We start from the raw sequence: 18,442 nt of genomic DNA, 5'->3' as shown, positions 1-18,442 counted from the left end.
GTGTGCACCTTGCTCCATGGAGCATGACTTTTGTCCTGAAAACCAGGGCAGCCATCAGAGGCTGCAGACAGGGACAGGCATAGCCAGAGTGACATAGGACTGGGGAGAGGACAGAGTCTGCAAGGAGGGCCTCCCTCACTGTTGAGGGAGAGGAAGGGGCACATTTTGGCTTTGGACCTCCTCTGCCTATCTACCCGCTGGACCAGGCTGCTAGCTAGAGCGGCAGGACAAAGACAAGCACTTCAGGAGGACCGTAAACCATAATGATGCCTCTTCACACCCTCTATCTGGCAGGATCTTTCTCCTCATTTCACAGATGTGAAAACTGACCTCCGGATGACTGGTTTGAAGCAACATGGTTCTCAGCCCACCCAGGACTGAATGGGTGGCAGGGCTTGCCCACTCTAGGATGTCCCTTCCCAGGCCTGGCCCCTTGTTTGTTTATTTATTGATTTTAGAGAGAGGAAGAGGGGGTAAGAAAGAAAGAGAGGGAGAGAAAGAAACATCAATTTGTTCTACTTTTTTATGTATTCATTGATTGATTCTTTTTCTTTTTCTTTTTTTTTTTAGAAAGAAGCAGGGAGGGAGAGAGACAGGAACATTGACTGGGGGTTGAACCAGCAACCTCTGTGCTTCAGGACGATGCTTTAACCAATCGAGCTATCTGGCCAGGGCTTAATATTTTTTATTTTTATTGATTGATTTTTAGAAAGAGAGAGGAAGAGAGAGAGAGGGGAGGGGGAATGGAAGCATTTGTTTGTTTTTCCACATAATTGTGCATTCATTGGTTGCTTCCTGTGTGTGCCCTGACCAGGGATTGAACTTGCAAACTTGTCATTTTGGTGTGACACTCTAACCAACTGAGCTAACCGGCCAGGAAGATCTGTACCCTTTTTGCCAGCCCAGCCGGAGGACCTGCCACGTTCACTCTGGAGCTGTATGTCATGTGGCCCTCTCCCTAGAGTAGCAACAGTGACCAGTCCACAAGTAGTCTCTCATAACCTCCTGAGGCGGGGGCACCCCTCTGAGGATAATGTTTCCTCCTGGACTGCCCGCCAATACCCAGTCCAGGACCCCAGGCTTGGGGTTACTGGGCAGGGCTTGTACCTAGGAAACCCCAGTGTGGCTTGGGCAGAGGGGCCCCTCAAATGGGAGGTAGGAAAACATCCTGTGACCCACAGCCAGATCCCATGATCCTCCCCCGTCTGACTCCTGCTTCCTTCAGTGGGTACCCTCTACCCAGAGGTCCCTAGCCCCTCAGGCAGGGAGAAAAGCAGAGACAAAGGATCTGGGGCAGGAAGGGTTATGTTTGCAGGACTGGAAGCGGTCCCCCTAGAGTGCAGGGGAACGTGCCTGGTATATGGAGTTGATGAAGAGCAGTGGGTGGGAGATGTCATTTTCAGGGTTTTAGGTAGGGAGCGATGATGGGTTCTGCTCTGTAGAAAGCTCTCTCTGGAAGCAGAAAAACCCAGAAAGGGGCAGTTGCAGCTGTTCAGGTGGGAGAGGCTCTTCAGGAACTGGCCTGACCCCCCACCACACCCAGGACTTGTGAAGGTGCAGCAGGTGGTCACCGTGGGGTGTGGCTGGAGGCTCCCAGGATCTTCAGCCCAGCTGAAGGCAAACTTGAGGCACCATGTAAACAGGAACTGGGTCACTAAGCTGTGTACCCCCATATCCTAGCCCAGAATGTTGGGCTTATTTGATGAATGTATGGGTGGTTGGTGGACGTACAGATACTGAGCAGGTGGGTGACATCCACAGTTAGCTGCAGGCAGTGTCTGCCTGGAGCTCTCTGCTTCTGAGTCATAGGAGGATCTCCGGGCCTGAAGGGCCTGATAGGAGCTCCTGAGCCAGGAGCCGTTACTGTTTTTATGAAACTGTTTCCCAACGTCTCAGAGACTCTTTGCTCCAGAGTCCATTTATTTTTAAGTGAGAGAGACAGACAAGAAGGGAGAGAGATGGGAAGAATCAACTCGTCGTTGCAGCACCTTAGTTGTTCATTGATTGCTTGTCATACGTGCCTTGACCGGGGGACTCCAGCCGAGCCACTGACCCCTTGCTCAAGCCAGCAACCGTGGGATCATGTCTATGTGTGTCGACCTCCCAGGTCGACACTCTATCCATTGCACCAACACCTGCTCAGGCCAGAGTCAATTCTTGATATTTTTCTTTCCCCAACCAGCATACACTTGACTCCCCAAAGTCCCACCCCACCCAGCCCTCCCTGTCTTTCAGCCACATTACTGGGGAGGCTCAAGAAGTTGCCTGCCTAGCAGCCAGCCCCTTTGAGCTGCCAGGCCCCACCTGGCGTTCCCCGAAGCAGGGATTCAGAGGCATGAAGAAGCTGGCAGAGGGCTGGTGGTTTCTACCTCGGCCTTTATTGTCGCAGCCTGCCCTCAGGCCCGGCTCTGTGCCCCTGCTCCAGATGCCAGGCGGGCTGGGCCAGCCATCTCAGAACAGGTTGGAGACAATATAGTCGCTGTGGACACCATCAATCAGCCCTTGACCATTGTTGTGGACGAACCAACAGGCCACCTTCGTGCCGTTGTTGGCATCCTTCCTGTAGTCTCTCTGGGAGCCCCTGGACAAAGGAGAGAATCTGTGTTACACAGGGTAGGCAAGATGGCTCTATGCTCAGGCACGTAAGGTTGAGAAAGGGTGTGAACTAGCCAATTCTAGGAGTCCAGATCTCTGGTCAGAAACAAGGTTGCATACTTATTCCTTTGAGGGGCCATGTTTGGCCTTTTCCTGATTTGGAAGGGCCTAGAGAATGCCATGACCCCAGAGGGAAATGAGCGTAACCCAAGAAGACAAGAGCCTGCTGGGCTGATGTGTGCAGGCAGAGAGGGCTCTTTCCTCCTTCTTGTTACTGGGCAGGGCGAGGATGTCAGATGAGTTCCCTCACCTGGTGACTGTCAGCTGATGGTTCTTCACCACCATTGTAGCATGTGGCTTTGTGGGGTCAGAGTCTGGGTGGATGTCAGACACTTTAAAATCAAAGGGGTGGAAGAATTGTCCTGGGAATAAAAACATTCATACTGTCAGCCCCTGATACCATGCCAGGTAACATGGCCACTGGCCTTCCAGGGTTAAGACAAAGGCTGAATGGGGTGTTGCATGCTGGGTCTGGGTGACTAGGACAGCTCTTCACCTGGCTTTTCCCTCTGCCTTGTGAACAACCTGAGGCTTAAACATTCCATACCCAGCAGCCCATGTGTCTGTGATGACATCCGGTGACTGTCCACCACGTAGAAGCCCAGAAAGTCAAGGTGGACGGGATGTTTCTTCCACACCTGGTGCAGAACCACCACAAAGGTAACCCCATCTCCAAAGGAGACCACCATGTTCTTCTTCCTGTTGATCACCACGGACAGCCTAGGAGAGAAGAGGAGGGCAGCAAGGGGCACAGTGGCCACACACTAGCCATCTGAATCAAGGGCATCGCAGCAGGGCCTTCCCTGAGCACGGCACCCCAGAGCACACATTCTGCGGTGTTGGAGCAGACGCCTCATGGGGGCCAGCTGTGCCCTCCACTGAGTGCATCCTTGCTCCTCTGTAAGTAGGAAAGAGGGCTGTCCTAAGATCTGGAGGCTGGGGTCAAGTCCCAGCTCAAGGCTTCCTGTGGGACCTTGGGCAGATTCTCAGTGGGAGTAACACTCCTGCCCTGCCCACCAGGCCCTGGGTAATCTAAAGACAGGAGAGAGAGGCTGAGGAGTTTGGGAACTAAGTTCAGCCAGAAGAGTTGCAAATAGGATTATTGTTATTATCAGATTGCCATATCTACCTAATATTCTTATCCATGCAGCCCTTCCCTCAAGGTCAGCCCTATGAATTGCCCAGCTACCAATTCCGGCTCTAACATGGGCCCTAGGGATTGGTTGGGGTCTACCATGGTCACCTTCCCCTGGGTCAGGGGCTGAACTCTGAGGCCACCAGTGTAGTCTCCCCTGTGACTCCTTATGGAGCTTCTATTCTGGGACTTTTCCAAATCCTTCAGGCCTCCTTAGATCATTGGGCCACAGTGCCCCTCAGAGGCCTAGTAGTGGGGCCTTACCCATCCTGCGTGACCGTGACTGTGTCCAGCCAGCTGAAAGTGCTCTGTACAGCCCCATTCCACAGGGTAATCTTCTCTGTAGTCACCTCAATCCGGAAGTCCATCTGAGCATTGGCAATGCCCAGTTTGCCAAAGTAAGTCTTTCTGGTCTCGGAGTTAGAGCTGCCTTTCTTGTCACCAATGATCTGCCCATTAACTGTGAAGCCTGCCAGAGGCATGGTGCAGTAAGAGACCAGCGAGACCGTCTGAGGCCACCTGGCCTTTAAGGGTATTCATCCTCCTCAGTCAGACTTGCTGAGAGATGGCAGAGTGGGGGCCCCAAAAAGAGACCAGGACTTCAGAGGTAACCCTGTCTGTTCGCCAACACTCTTGGGTCACACTGCTGGCTGAGGGCCCACATTGTAGATCTGCTCCTTGCCTGGGCCACAGAATATTGTTCAGAGAAAAACTATTCCCCAGGTATAGGCTGGGTCCTGCCCTTGAGGCCAGGCTACCCTTAAATCTAACCATCTTCCCAATACAGTGGCTCCTGAGGGCCTGGGTTAGCCTATTGCTCTAGATAGCCCCTCCAGGATGTAATCTGCATATAAAGATGGGTGCATTATGGGCAAAGTGAGGACCTAGTCCATGTGCTACCCTGGGGGTCTCCGGGCCTTCCCAGGAGGTGCCTTGGCCCCAGCTCCAGCCTGCAGCCCCCACCTGTGATGGGGTCCTGAATGAGTCTCAGCACTGTGCCTGGGTCTTCGTCGATGTTGAAGCAGATGGCATCGTCTTTCTCTGGGATTTGAATGATGAAGTGGGGGTCCCCATCCACTGAGGGCACATCAGAGAAGGGTCTGGGTCCCAAGGCCTCTCATTGTCATAGGGGCCACCCCTCACCCTTTGGCCTCTGTGTGGATGGACTTCTAAACAGGCAGGAGCCCTGACCCTGGCCCCAGGAGGAGCTGGGAACTCACCATAGTAGGAGGGTGGCGGAGGAGCCTGGTATATGTCTGTGGATGCAAAGGGAGAGAGGGCTCAACTAATCAAGCAGGCCTTGAGGGGGCTCCTGGACCCCATGCGGAGTTTGGTTCCTGCCCCTCCCCTTCCTGTTTCCTAATGTCTCAGCACCCACCCACCCACCCCAACGCAGCTCCTCAGGATCCAACCATCTGCCTGTCCCAGAGTTGATTCAGGAAGGCTCCTGCGGAATATGAAAGGCCATGCTCTGGGCAGGGGCTGTGGCAATGGCGCATACTCACTCAGGTGAGCCGTGGAGGGGATCACTGGAAAGAGAAGGGTAGTTGTGAGCAGGGTCTAGGGTTCCCTCTCTCCAACCCCCATGCCTTCTGCCTGTCTTACAGAAGACACTGACAGAGAGCAGAGATGTGAGACTTAGGATGAGGCTGTAGAAATGGGGGCATGCCCAGGGAATTTCTAGGACTGGTTGTAATATGGGTGTAATTTTAAGGCCAAAGGTGTGACACTTTGACATGGCTAAAATGCAAGCCTTTAGATGGTCAGCTTCTCGGTCATGAGTAATGCACACAGTAGATATCGTCCTCCACCCTTAAACTCCCCCCCCCCACTGCAGTGGGGTAAGGCTCCCAGCTGTCTGTTGTTCTTGGTAGTAAAACACACACACTTCTGTGCACGTATGCACCAGTGACTGTCCATTTGGCAGGACTGTTCTGAGGGGAAAGCAATGACCTAGTCTGAGGAAGGCCAGCCTGGTGGTGATGGGCTTGTGGAGGGTGAGGGTCCAGTTTTATGATGAGAGAGGCACAGCGTGCTGTTAAGTCCAGTTCAGGCACTTCAGCCAGGCTGCCTGGGCCAAAGTCCTGGCTGGGCCACCTGCTGATAAAGTCCTTGAACAAATAGACTACCTCTGTGCCTCAGTTTCCTTATAGTAAAATGGTAACTATTGAGAACTCCTTCAGGGGTTGCTGTGGAAATATTTGGGTACAAGTACCTGATGGGGGACATTGCTCATTCTGTAGGTCACATGATACTCTCATACTGATTGTCCCTCCTTAGGCAAAGGAAGCCACCCCCAGTCAACTGACAAGGGCCCTGAGGCTCAGAGAGGGCCCTAGCCTACAGTTGCTCATGAGTTGGCAACAGGGCTGGGACTTGAGCCCAGGTGTCCTGAGGGCTCCTTACTAGGCTGGGCATCCCAGCATGCTTAGAAAGACCTCCTTAGCTTTGTTTTGCCTCCCTCCAGGGACACCCACCCAGCTGCTGGCTGAGGCTCACCTGTATCCGCAGGTCCTGTGAGGGAAGAATAGGAGAAATATGTTAGAAGCCACAGATTCATGGGGTCTGGGCCAATGTGACCAACATGCTGCCTGTCCAAACAGCCCCAGGCTGTGGGCCTCACAGCAGCCAGCTGTGCTCCCACTGGGTGTCCCGTGCAAGCAAGCTCTTGGTCTGGCCTAGCCTGGCCTGGACCAGCTCTTTGCCTCCCATGCCTCCCAATGCCAACCCCTTCCAACCCCCATGCCCAGTTGTGCAGATTCTCAGGCCTCCCCTCTTAGGGTGTGGTAAGCAGGCCTGGTCCTAGCCTCCAGCTCTTAGGGCTTTTTCTCCTCACTATACCCAGAATCATGCTCCAGGTCTAACTTTAAGGCTAGAAATGCTTTTTCTTGTCTAACTGAGCCCTACCATGTTGCAGCCTAAGTCCGTTTCCTAGAAATGGCCCCAGGAAGGGTGCTCACCCTTTACTCACAGCTCCTCAGAGACTCAGAGGCCCCCCCACCCAAACACCTGCCCCGCCCCTGGCTGGTTTTCCTTCAGTGTCCCCTGGACCTGCTCCTCTTCAGTAGGGCCAGGTCTCCCAGCCTGGCCCACTCCTCCTCAAGGCCCTAAGGCCTGGGTCCTAGAGGAAGATCTCTGTGTTCTGGCTGGCATTCTCCGTGCCCACCTTCCCCAGGCTTGTCGGCAAGGGCCATCTGGTTCTCATTGTCCTCCGGCTTGGTCACCACCATGGAGGTCAGTGGAGTCACAAAGTGGTACTTGAGGGACAGGTCCAGAGCCTGGGCTGTGAGGTTCTCCTTCTCATCTCCATGGGCTTTCTTACTGTAGGGGCGGTGTGACGCGAGGGTCAACCTGGAGGTCAGCTCCCTGCCTGCCTTCCCTGCTCTGACTCCCAGAACCAGGCCAGGAGCCCCAGAGGCAGCCCAGGACCCATGTTCCCCAGGTGGAGCCCACTAGCACTCAGAAAAAAACTGGTTTGTGCCTGACCACTGTGCAGTAGCACAGTGGATAGAGCATTGACCGGGGACTCTGAGGACCCAGGTTCGAGACCCCAAGGTCGCTTGAGTTCAGGCTCACCTGGCTTGAGTGTAGGGTCACTGGCTAGAGCCCAAAGGTCACTGGCTTGAAGCCCAAGGTCACTGGCTTGAGCAAGGGGTTACTGGCTCAGCTTGAGCCCCACGGTCAAGGCACACATGAGAAAGCAATCAGTGAACAACTAAGGTGCCACAACTACAAGTTGATGCTTCTTATCTCTCTCCCTTCCTGTCTGTCTCTCTTTCTTGCTAAAAACAACAGCAATAACAATAACATGTTTGCGAGCTCCCTGAGACAGATAGACATGCTGTGCTTCCTCTCTGAGGGGCCTCAGTTTCCCCACCCATAAAATATAAGAGGCTTGAAATGGCCACTGCAACAACCACCATGATGAGTGCTCAGCATGTGCCAGACCCTGACCAGGGGCTTTACAGGCCAGCCCCGCTTAAAAGAAGGTGGACATGGCTCTGAGATCTGAGGGCCAGAGCCCAGCCTTCAGCATTTCCACCACTGCCTCCAGATGTCAGGCTGGGCGCTGTCCCTTGAAAAACATTCTGAGGGGCTGGGCAGAAAAGAGGGCAAGGCAGCTGGGAGTGTGCGTTGGGTGTACTTCCCAGGTGTGCCCCGGTCTTCCTTCCTCTTGGGCACCCTAGAGAGAGCCAGCCCAGGGGCTAGCACAAGGAGGTACTGGGGCAGTGCCAGAGTCAGCTTTGTGAGGGATGTGGGGTCCGACTCTGAGGGGTGGGCCAGGGTCACCATTTCTCCAGCAGCTGCTCAATGGTGAGGTAGGCCCAGAGCCGCTCGATGTAGTCCCCAAAAATGTAGTCCTGCTCCTGCAGGGCCTTCTCCATCTCCTTCATGTCCACCTCCTCTGTGAAAGTGATGTCATTGATGGCCTGGGGCAGGGGTGGGAGAAGGTGAGAGGCTTGAGGAATGGAGGCTTGGAGCCAGGTGGGTCGGTTCAGGGGCTGTCACTGTGGACCGTCTGCCAGGAGGCACAGGCTCCGTTGGTGCTGACCCCTGCCTCCAGCCCACACCCAGTCCCCAGCCCAGCTCACCCCGTGGCCCTTCACATCCGCCTTAAAGTTGTTCATGTCTTTGTCCACCAGGCGCCCAGCCACCACGATCTCAGAGCCGTCGTAGAAGTGCTGGTAAGTGTTCTGGGTGAGGTCCAGGATAGCGTTCTGAGGGTACTCCACCTCCACCTCTGTCAGCAGTGGGTTGGCCACCTCCTCATAGAAGCCCTGAAGTCCACAGAGGGGACCTGCTCATCTCAGGCCACCAGGACAGGTAGGCATGGAGAGGACAGTGTGGGTGGGCTCTCACTGATGCCTCTGAAGGCTGTTGCATCCCACAGGCTGGGCCAGGCATGGCCTGATCTCCACTTCTACGTGGCTTGGTTGGGGGGCTTCAGTGCATGGGAGCCCTCCCTGGTCCCCAGGCAGAGACTGGGAAGAATTCAAAAGGTGAAGATGGAGTTCTTGGCACACAGAAAGCACTCAAGAAATGTTTGCTGGAGTGAAAGTAAGAAGGAGAGAAGGACAGGAAAAGAGGCTGGCTAGAGCATGTGATGTGGGGTGGGAGCAGGCAGGGCTGAGGCACAGGGTGTCCACTGCAGAGTGGAGATGTCGTCACCTGGCCAGGAAGGAGTGGGGTTGACAGACTTAGCAAATGAAAATATAGGGCATGCAGTTAAATCTGAATGTCAGTTAAAGAAGTTAATTTTTAGTATGTCTGTTATGGGATGAATTGTGAACCCCAAAATGCATAAGTTAAATTCCTTATCCCCAGTACCTCAAGATGCGACCTTCTTTGGGGATTGGGTCTTTTTTTTTTTTTTTCCTGAAGCTGGAAACGGGGAGGCAGTCAGACAGAATACCTCATGTGTCCGACCGGGATCCACCTGGCATGCCCACCAGGGGGCGATGCTCTGCCCATCCGGGGCGTCGCTCTGTTGCGACCAGAGCCACTCTAGCGCCTAAGGCAGAGGCCATGGAGCCATCCCCAGCGCCCAGGCCATCTCTGCTCCAATAGAGCCTTGGCTGCAGGAGGGGAAGAGAGAGACAGAGAGGAAGGAGAGGGGGAGGAGCGGAGAAGCAGATGGGCGCTTCTCCTGTGTGCCCTGGCCGGGAATCGAACCCGGGACTTCTGCACACCAGGCCGATGCTCTACCACTGAGCCAACCGGCCAGGGCCTGGGGATTGGGTCTTTACAGAGGTGACCAAGAGGTCTTTGGGGTGGATCCTAATCTAATATGACTGATGTCCTTATGAAAAGAGGAAATTTGGGCCCTGACTGATTGGCTCAGTGGTAGAGCATTGACCCAGTGTGTGGAAGTCCTGGGTTCGATTCCCAGTCAGGGAACACAGGAGAAGTGCCCATTGGCTTCTCTACTCCTCCTTCTCTCACTTCTCTCTCTCCCCCTCCTACAGCCATAGCTCGATTAGAGTGAGTTGGCCCTGGGTGCTAAGGATGGCTCCATGGCCTCTGCCTCAGGTGCTAAGAAGAGCTTGGTTGCTGAGCAATGGAGCAACACCCCAGATGGGCGGAGCATCACCCTCTAGTGGGCTTGCTGGGTGGATCCCAGTTGGGGTACTTGTCTCTCTGCCTTCCTTCCTCTCACTGAATAAAAAAAAAGAAAGGGAGGGAGGAAGGAAGGGAGGGATGGAGGGGAAATTTGGACCCAGAGACAGACACATAGGGAAGATGGATGTGAAGAGACAGGGAGAAGATGAGCATCTACCAGCCAAGAAGAGAATCCTGGAAGACCCGCCCCTCAGAGCCTGCAGAAGGAACCAACCCTGTTAACACCTTGACTGTGGACTTCTAGCCTCCAGAACTGGGAGACAGCACATTTCTGTTGTTTAAGTCACCCAGTCTGCTGTACCTTGTCATGGCAGCCCCAACAAATCGATACAGTGCCCTATGCTATCTTTAGGACAGACTTACACTAAAAAATTACTTTTTTTTAATCAGAAATTTGTATTTAACTGATGTCCTATATTTGATCTGGCAATCCTATGGAGGGAGCAGATCAGTTCCGCCTAGCCGAAGGACAACACCAAACCATTACTGATGGGTAAGCAATACCAGAGGAAGTTCTTTCTAATTGAAACTGTCACATGATGAAACAGTTTCCTGCGGAAGGAGTGAGCTCTTCACTCCTGGAGGCTTACCTGCAACTGCAAGTTGGCATCAGAATCCTCATAAATGCGCCGGGCAAGCCCATGGTTCTCCAGGGCCAGGCTTTCCAAGAAGTTATAATTCAGATTGTTGCCAAAGCCCAAGTTATATAAGGGGAACTTGCCTCCTATGGCATTCCGCACGTTCTCCTGGATTTTTTGGGGTCTGCTTTCACCTGCAGGATAAAGGGGTATTCACACTCTAGCCACAGCCCCAGTAACTGTCTGGACTAGCTCTGTCTGAAGAGATTTGACTCCTGCATGTGCAGAGGTGGTGGAGTCATGGCTACGAGCCCTTGGCAGGACAGAGGGTGGGAACCCTGGCACAGGGGGAGGCAGAGCCCTGCCCTCAAGGGGCTCACAGTCCATGGAGGACCCTGGGGAGAGCTGCCCCAGATCTTGCAGCAAGCAGGCTACAGGGCCAAGGGCAGCAGCCAGGCCCTGTGGTTCTGATTCAGAGCTGTGGCCGCCTGCCTCACCAACATTGGCGTCCCCGTCGGTCAGCATGATGACGATGGAGGTGCTCCTCTCCGGGACTCTGTTTTCCTCCCGAGCCTTGTTCAGCATGCTGATGCCTCTCAGCAGCCCGTCATTGATGTTGGTCACTAGCACACAGACAGCACTATGGGAAGGGATCCTCAGGGGGACAGGGTGGAGGAGTTCAGGATATTAGGCCCTGCTTGTGTGCCTAAGGACCCTGTCCACCAGTATGTAGTGGTACTCGGTGAATATTGACTAGTGAGTGAAGAATGAATGATTTACTCTTTCAAATGGGGATAAAACCAGCCTCTCAGGGCTGGTATAGGGATATAAGCATATGATGATTGTAAAAACAATTTGGAAAACAGACAGATAGACTCCCAGGCCCTCGCTGGGAGTAGAAGAGAGCAGTCAGGACATCATTTGTGATTTTCCATATAAATGGCCAATGATAAGGGTTCTCTGTGACCTCATCTTGCTGGGATTTGTGGGGCACCAGGATTATGGGTTAGAAACAGAAAAAATGAGTTTTCTTAGACCGCAGAGAAGACATCCTGAGATCAAGCCAGAGGACCCCCACGCTTTTCCCACCTTGACCGCAGCTAAAGTCTGCGCCCCAGGAGGAGGAAACAGGCTGCTCAGGCCAAGAGAGAGCCGGGAGCGCCTGCATACCCCTCTGTTCTTACTTCCTTGATCACGAATATTCCTCACAAACATCCTGGCCTCCTCGATGTTCTCAGGAGTGGCTTGAACTAAATTGTCTTTCCAAGTGGTCACATCTCCACTGAACAGGATGAAATTCAGGTAGTCCTCCTCGCTCATGTCCTCCAGGATTTTGAGGAGGGCATCCTTTGTCTAAGAAAGAGAAAGATGAGCAGACAAGAAGCTGGCAGATTGGGAGGCAGGGCAGGAGACCACCTGGTGTTTTCTCAGTTTGGGCAGGTGGTGCCTCCACTCCCACCGCCTGCAACAAAGGGGAAGAGGCTTTGTGCCCTTTTAAATCCTGACCCCCTTCCTCCTTTTGCACTGGAAGTATCAGCTTTGTCCACTTTAAAAATCCCCCCACGCCTGACCAGGCGGTGGCGCAGTGGATAGAGTGTCGGACTGGGACGCGGAAGGACCCAGGTTTGAGACCCCGGGTTTGCCAGCTTGAGCTCAGGCTCATCTGGCTTGAGCAAAAAGCTTACTAGCATGGACCCAAGGTCACTGGTTCGAGCAGGGGGTTGCTCAGTCTGCTGAAGGCCCGCGGTCATGGCACATATGAGAAAGCAATCAATGAACAACTACAGTGTCGCAACGAAAAGCTGATGATTAATGCTTCTCATCTCTCTGCGTTCCTGTCTGTCTGTCCCTATCTATCCCTCTATCTGACTCTCTCTCTGTCCCTGTAAAAAAAATAATCCCCCCCACCCCTCATCCCCTCCTTGCATGGAGGGGAGTACCTGCTCCATTTTCCGGCCCTGCATGGAGCCGCTGACATCAATCACGAAGACCACATTCTTAGGCACCACGGGAAGGCCTTGAGGTGCAAAGAAGTGCACAAAGTAGCCATTGACGACCTGGAACATGAAGAGACTGGTTCCTTTAGCAACCACACATTGACAGCTCTTGCAAATAGAAGCAGACATTTAGTAGGCCAAGAAGATGTCAATTGCCACTCTCCAAAACGTGCCACACAGGCTCTGGGCTGCCTGCCACCCCCATGCCCTGCAGGAAACTCGGCTTTAGACTGAGGGTCCAGGGTGATGGCCCTCGGTGCTGCTGCGGCCCCTCCTGCAACAGCCCTCCACTGTGATGTGGAATCGAGCAGCTTGAGGAAGCCAGTAGGGAGGTACCTGAACGTTGGCTGGAGACTCTCTGTTCACATCGTAGGTGATGGTGAAATCTCCGTCAAGGAGGGAGTCTGTACAGGTTGGGCATGAACGCTGCTGGTCCAAGCTGGGCTTGAAGGACACATGACCCTGAGGGAGGGAGATGGAGGGCCTTGCTCAGCTTGGCCAGGGCCTGCCCACTACAGACCTCAGCCCAGGGGCACCCTGGAGAGTGAGGCATAACCTGCATAAGGAGGAACCTGGAGGTGGGCACCTGGGCAGTCCTCCCACCATCCAGCACACACTGGCCTTTCTGAGCACCTCTCCTTAGGGATCAGGGGCACCTTGGAGGGCAGCAGCCTTGTCCGATTCAGCCTTTGTCTTTCCTTGGTCAGCTGAGTCCCTTAGCTCAGCCTACCTGGCATTCAGCACTGAGAAGCCACTTAGGGAAGGGAGTTTTGTACCACGAAAAGGAACTTCAGGTTGGGTGATACGTGTTGGTGCCAAGAGGAGGGGGAGGGGAAAGGAAGCAGAGGGGGAAGTGGGAGAGTGCCTGGGGCAGGGACTCCGCCCTACACAAGCCAGCAGCCCTCTGTGTGCTCCTCGGGCCTCACCCTAGAAATCCGGGATGAGAGAGGCTTGCTATTCATGTCAACATTTTCTGCATCCACTGCCCACGACCAGTAAGACCCAGAAATAGCTGAAGGTCTTGGGGACTGGAATCAACCACCAGCACCAAGAATAAAGTTCCCTTTCATCTTTTACCCCTCAATGTAAAGTCAGTAGATCTAAATGACTCCCTCTGGCCTCAGTCTCCTTATCTATTAAACAGGGACAGTAACCTGCCCTTCCCACCCAGCTTTATAAATAGTTCCCCCAAGAAACTGGTCCAGCACTTTTAGGTAATCAAGCAGCCCTGCAGGCCCTGCTGAAACTGTAGGGGACAAGATAGGGGGTTGGGCAGGGCCCCTGGGCAGCTCAGGTCCTCTGGCAGGTCGTCATCAGCAAGTAGCCCCCTGCCTCCAGCATCCTCACTCCTGACCCAGGTGGCTAGGGAGACAGTGATGGCTGCAGACACACACACACCACACCACACACCACCACACACCACACCACACACCACACACCACCACACACCACACCACACACACACACACACACACACACACACACACACACACACTCAGTAGCATCAGCCAAACCCTAGGGATCAGACTGGTCCTCGTAGGGTCTGTGTTCCTGCTCCTGCCCCCCAGGCCCAAGAGACATCTGTACCTTTTTCCCTGAGAAGGACTGGGTGAGAGCACTGCCCAGGAGGTCATTGGTGATGAATGAGGCCTCTGCATCCAGCATGCTAATGCCCTGGGGCTCGAAGATGTCTGCCTCTATCTGAAATATCCAAAGGTAAGGAGATGTGACTCAATGACAGTGCAGAGCCCCACCTCCAGGATAGGGCCAAGGGAAAGGTGAAGGTGCAGGAACCAGCTTCTAGGACAATTCTGTGACAGCCACATCTAGTATCTCTACCACGAAAATGACCAAAAGGGCCCATCAATGGTACTCTGACCCCAAAGCTCTCCACCACCTGTCAAACGGTGTCCAGTTTTCACCACTAAATTATTTTCTTTGGGTTTCAGATCTAATGTAGGTAAAGCACCCTCATAACCAGTTACTAGCTAGACAGAGACTCTTTGTGATGTTGCTTCCAAGGACCCAGCACCCAGTGATCTGAGTGGGTCCAACCCAGCCTCCTCCCCGTGGCTCAGTTGCTGTGCCAGAACATTGTAGTTCTACACTTCCTCGGCCAAGTGATGCGGCCTGGACGTCTGTGGTTCTGGTCCTGCCCTGAGCTCTGCCCTGGGGCCCCTTCCCCAACCTCCCATCCTGTCTCCCACAGCTTCAACAGGGCCTGCAGGAGTGGTGTTTGATTACCTCAAAGTGCTTGACCAGTTGTTTGGGCTGGATCTTAAGGTACATCTCGTACCTGCCCTTGTTCCTCTTCAGCAGCTCTTCATAGGTAAGCTCAAACGTGACCTTGCTGCCTGCAGCCACGTTGACGGACACCGTGAATTTCTCCAACTTCCGCCCAGAGGCCCTGAATGGGGGTGCAGGATGATGACTGCCGCACAGACTGTACAACCCAGCCATCCTGGGCCTTGGCTTCAAGTCCCAGCACTTTGGGCGAGGCACCTACCCACTCTCAGTCCCAGTTGCCTCAACTTCAAAATGAGATAATATGAGAATTACAGACACATTTTGCAATAATAATAACTGCTGCTGTTGTTGTTTAAATCCCTTGCAGACCACACATTCTCCCCAAGGCCTGGGGGTCCATACTTACTTGACCAAGCCAGCTGTCTTGCCCTGGGACACGGCCTTTTCGTACTGCTTCTTCGCAACTTCCTTCTCTTTGACATTCCCAGGGTAGGTAACACCGTCGATGGTCCTGCAGGGAAAGAAAGTTGTGGGCTCGTGCTGCGCCAGGCTCCCCTCCAGAGACCAGAGCCAGAAGCCAGGGGGAACCCACAGGGTGAAGTTGGTGATGAAGGCTGTCTTGGGCAGCTCCACGTCAAAGGAAACCTCCTTGGCAGTATCTGCCCGATTGACAGCCCTTGTGGTGACGACATTGTGAGCAAAGCGGGAGGTCACCTTGCAGCTGATCGTGGTACTGTAGACCTCAATGCCATCATCCTTCTGTGAGAGAGAGGATGGTGATCAACAGTGGCGACCTACTAGCCTGGGCCACCGGGAAACCAGGTCTTCAACTTGGCCACTCCTCTTCTAAGCTCCCTTTACAGATTCCAAAGGCCCTGCCTGGTAAGTGACCCCTCCATTGTCCTAGTCACCGAGTTGGAAGCCTGGGTGGCCTCCTCTATCCCCATATTCAGTTGGCCACAATTGTTGTGATGACGGGCACCTGGGCAGTCCTAATGCCTTCTGGCGTGTGCTGGCCTTTCTGAGCGCCTCTCTCACCTGAGATCAGAGGCTTCGTGGAGGGCAGAGACCTTGTCTGATTCAACCTTTGTTTCTCCGTATTCACTGGACCCCGCAAGTTCCTTAGCTCAGCCTACCTCGTTGCTCAGCAGCAAGAAGTCACTTAGGGAGGGGAGTTTTGCACCATGTAAAGGATCTTCTCACAGTACTGAAAGGAGCTGAAGGGGGTGGGGAGCAAATCAGGGAATGGGGTGGGGCCCTGCTCTGCCTCCTTAACCCTGCAATTTGTTTCCATGCAGCCTGTAGCCAATGAGATCTTGCAAAAAAACAAATGAGACCCTGTCCCCCTCCTGCTTAAAACCCTCCTGTACCCAGCACCCTCAGGACAGTGCTTCACAAGGCTCTGAAGTCCTCCAGGCAGGGCCTGCCGCATCCTCCACTCAAGTTGCTCCAGCCAAGCCAGATCTCTGCACCTCTGACCCAGTGGGGTCAGCCACCTGTCTTAGCACTTCCTGTTCACCTTTCACACCTCCTTCAGTAAGATCACACTCCACCCTCCTACTGTGTCTTTTGGTAATTGCCTGATTCTATTTCCCAAACAGGCACTTATTTTTAGTGCTGAGGGGAACGTGTAGAGAGGGCCTTCATGCCCAATATCCTCTTTTCCATGTGGGTGTGGACTGAGAAAGGCTCTAGGGAAATGTTTGGATTAAACATGGATCTCAAGATGCTTCATGGGGGTGTGATGGGGCCATTCACTCTGTGTCCCCAGCACAGCCTAGTATCAGCAACTGCCTGGGAAATGTTTGTGGAAGGAAGAACTGGTGGAATGGTCATCCTGGGCTGCATCTGGTGAGCTCCAAGAAGGTGTGGTTCTGTGGCACTCTTTCCTGGGGGTCTTGAGTCGCATGAGGGTCTGCCAGGGCAGAGGGCTGGGAGCTGTTTTTCAGCTGGCGGGACCTGCTATTATGGCCCTCCTCTTCAGCTGTTGCGCAACCAGTTCCATCCTGCCCCACTTCACCCGCCCCAGCCCTGGTGAAAGTCCTCACCCCTTCCAGTAGGCTCCGTTTCTGCAAAAGCAAAGACAAACACTGGGGTCAGACCGAAGCCAAGGCCACTGTGGCTGGAGGGCAGGCTCTGGGCTGAAGCCTGGGTTCAGTAGTGACCCCTTACTCATACACCTGGAAGTGCCTCTGGACATAGGACCCAGCTGGAGCCACATGTCAGAGTAGGAAGGGCTCTGAATAAGAGGGGAAACTGAGATCCAGGGAGGGCGGGTCTCCAGGCGACCCAGGGTAGCAAGGCAGGGAGAACCAAACCCAGAGCTCTGCCCCGTCCCCTGCACCCCTCCTCACTCTGCCTTTCCCTGCACCCAGGCCCCTGCAGATTCCGTTCGGAGCACCCTGCCGCCACCGCACACCATAGGGCACAGTGCAGCCCTTCCTGGAGGCCTCTGCCCTTTTCTCACACGTGGACATTTAGAGCCCTCCGTGAGTTCATGGTGCATCACCTGTCTGACAGGTGAGGGGGGAGGAACAGAGTCCCTGGAAGATTTAAGAGCCTTTCCTAGAATTAAATGTCCAGTTTGGGGCCCAGTTCTCCCAATACCCAGCCCCCGCCCCCGCCCCGGCAGCTCACTGCCCAGCCCTTTACCTCCCCTGCCCCCATGTACAATAGGCTGGTACCTCTGCTGGGTGAAGGACCCCGATGATGAAGAGGGGACACAGATTTACCTCAAGTGTCCAGGAAGGGCTTCTTGGATAGCCAAAGGCCACCAAGCTGGAGAGCAGGGCTAAGATGAGGCCGGACCACCGAGCAGACGCCATCTTTGAGCACACAGAGCTGGCCTGTGGGCTTTATATGAGCCAGCTGACCAGTAGGGTCAGTGACCAGCAGTGCAGGGCGGGAGGAGCAGGAGGCGGAGGCTCTCCGGGAAGCTGGGGCGTGGGTGGAATAATGGGGCCTGGATCTGACTGTACGAAGGGGTCCCTGTGAGTCCTGTCAACAGCATTAGGACTTTACTCCCAGTGGCTGGGGGCCATGGAGGCCCTGGGGAAGGCAGAGGCTGTGTTTTGGTAAATGAACCCTGGGACTCCCTGAGTGGGAATGATAGTGACAAGATGTAGCCACATTTAAAACAAACAGCATCTCTCAGCATCGTTGCCTCCTACCTGCACCACTGGCATGGCCTCTGGATCGTAGCCACCCTTCCTGAAGGCGGCCAGGACACAGAACCAGAGCCATCACCCTAGGCTCCGACCTTCATGGCTAAAACCCTTGCTATGGCTCTCATGGCCCCAGGGAAAGGACAAATGCTAAGTCCTGTGGTCCAGCTCTCTCCGTGACCTGGCTCCAACTTGGTTTTCTGAATTTCCTCTCCTGCCCCTGCATGCCCTCTCCTTGTCTGCATATTGCATCTCTCCTCCTGCCAGCCCTCATGCCCTCCTCTGGAAGCCTTCCTCTTTCATCACTCAAAGCCCACTGCTGTACCCCATCAAAATGCCTTCTTTAGATATTCTTCTATTCTGTGAATGTTCCCCATTTAAACTGTCAGTTCCCTTAAGAGTCTGCAGGTTTTGCATCCCCAGCACTCAGCGCGGGGTCCTGTACAGGGTAGGCCGAACGGCAGCGTTTTCACAGATGACAAAAAACAAGCCTCCTCCAGATGGACTGAGGAGCTCAGGAACAAACAGGTCTCCCCGGTTGTGCGG

The 18,442-nt window shown here is 54.1% G+C and overlaps 1 protein-coding gene across 1 annotated transcript; it reads right to left on the bottom strand.

Annotated features, from left to right (window-relative positions):
- Positions 1-2,359: 2,359 nt before the first annotated feature.
- ITIH3 (inter-alpha-trypsin inhibitor heavy chain 3) lies at positions 2,360-17,600 on the bottom strand. The gene is made up of 22 exons (XM_066350410.1): positions 17,465-17,600; positions 16,781-16,801; positions 15,325-15,491; positions 15,139-15,243; positions 14,730-14,892; positions 14,073-14,186; positions 12,822-12,947; positions 12,429-12,545; positions 11,673-11,841; positions 10,986-11,111; positions 10,501-10,682; positions 8,383-8,568; positions 8,081-8,220; positions 6,957-7,111; positions 6,290-6,304; positions 5,296-5,319; positions 5,011-5,046; positions 4,754-4,867; positions 4,055-4,259; positions 3,203-3,375; positions 2,906-3,017; positions 2,360-2,581 (listed from the first exon to the last, which is right to left on the bottom strand). Exons 1-22 carry the CDS (start codon positions 17,555-17,557, stop codon positions 2,452-2,454), a joined length of 2,673 nt encoding a protein of 890 aa, XP_066206507.1. The 5' UTR covers positions 17,558-17,600; the 3' UTR covers positions 2,360-2,451.
- Positions 17,601-18,442: the final 842 nt, after the last annotated feature.

Source organism: Saccopteryx leptura, chromosome 10, assembly GCF_036850995.1.
Source record: "Saccopteryx leptura isolate mSacLep1 chromosome 10, mSacLep1_pri_phased_curated, whole genome shotgun sequence".
Taxonomy (NCBI): domain Eukaryota; kingdom Metazoa; phylum Chordata; class Mammalia; order Chiroptera; family Emballonuridae; genus Saccopteryx; species Saccopteryx leptura.
The sequence above is the reverse complement of the archived record's forward strand: the minus strand, read 5'-3'. Positions and strand labels throughout refer to the sequence as shown.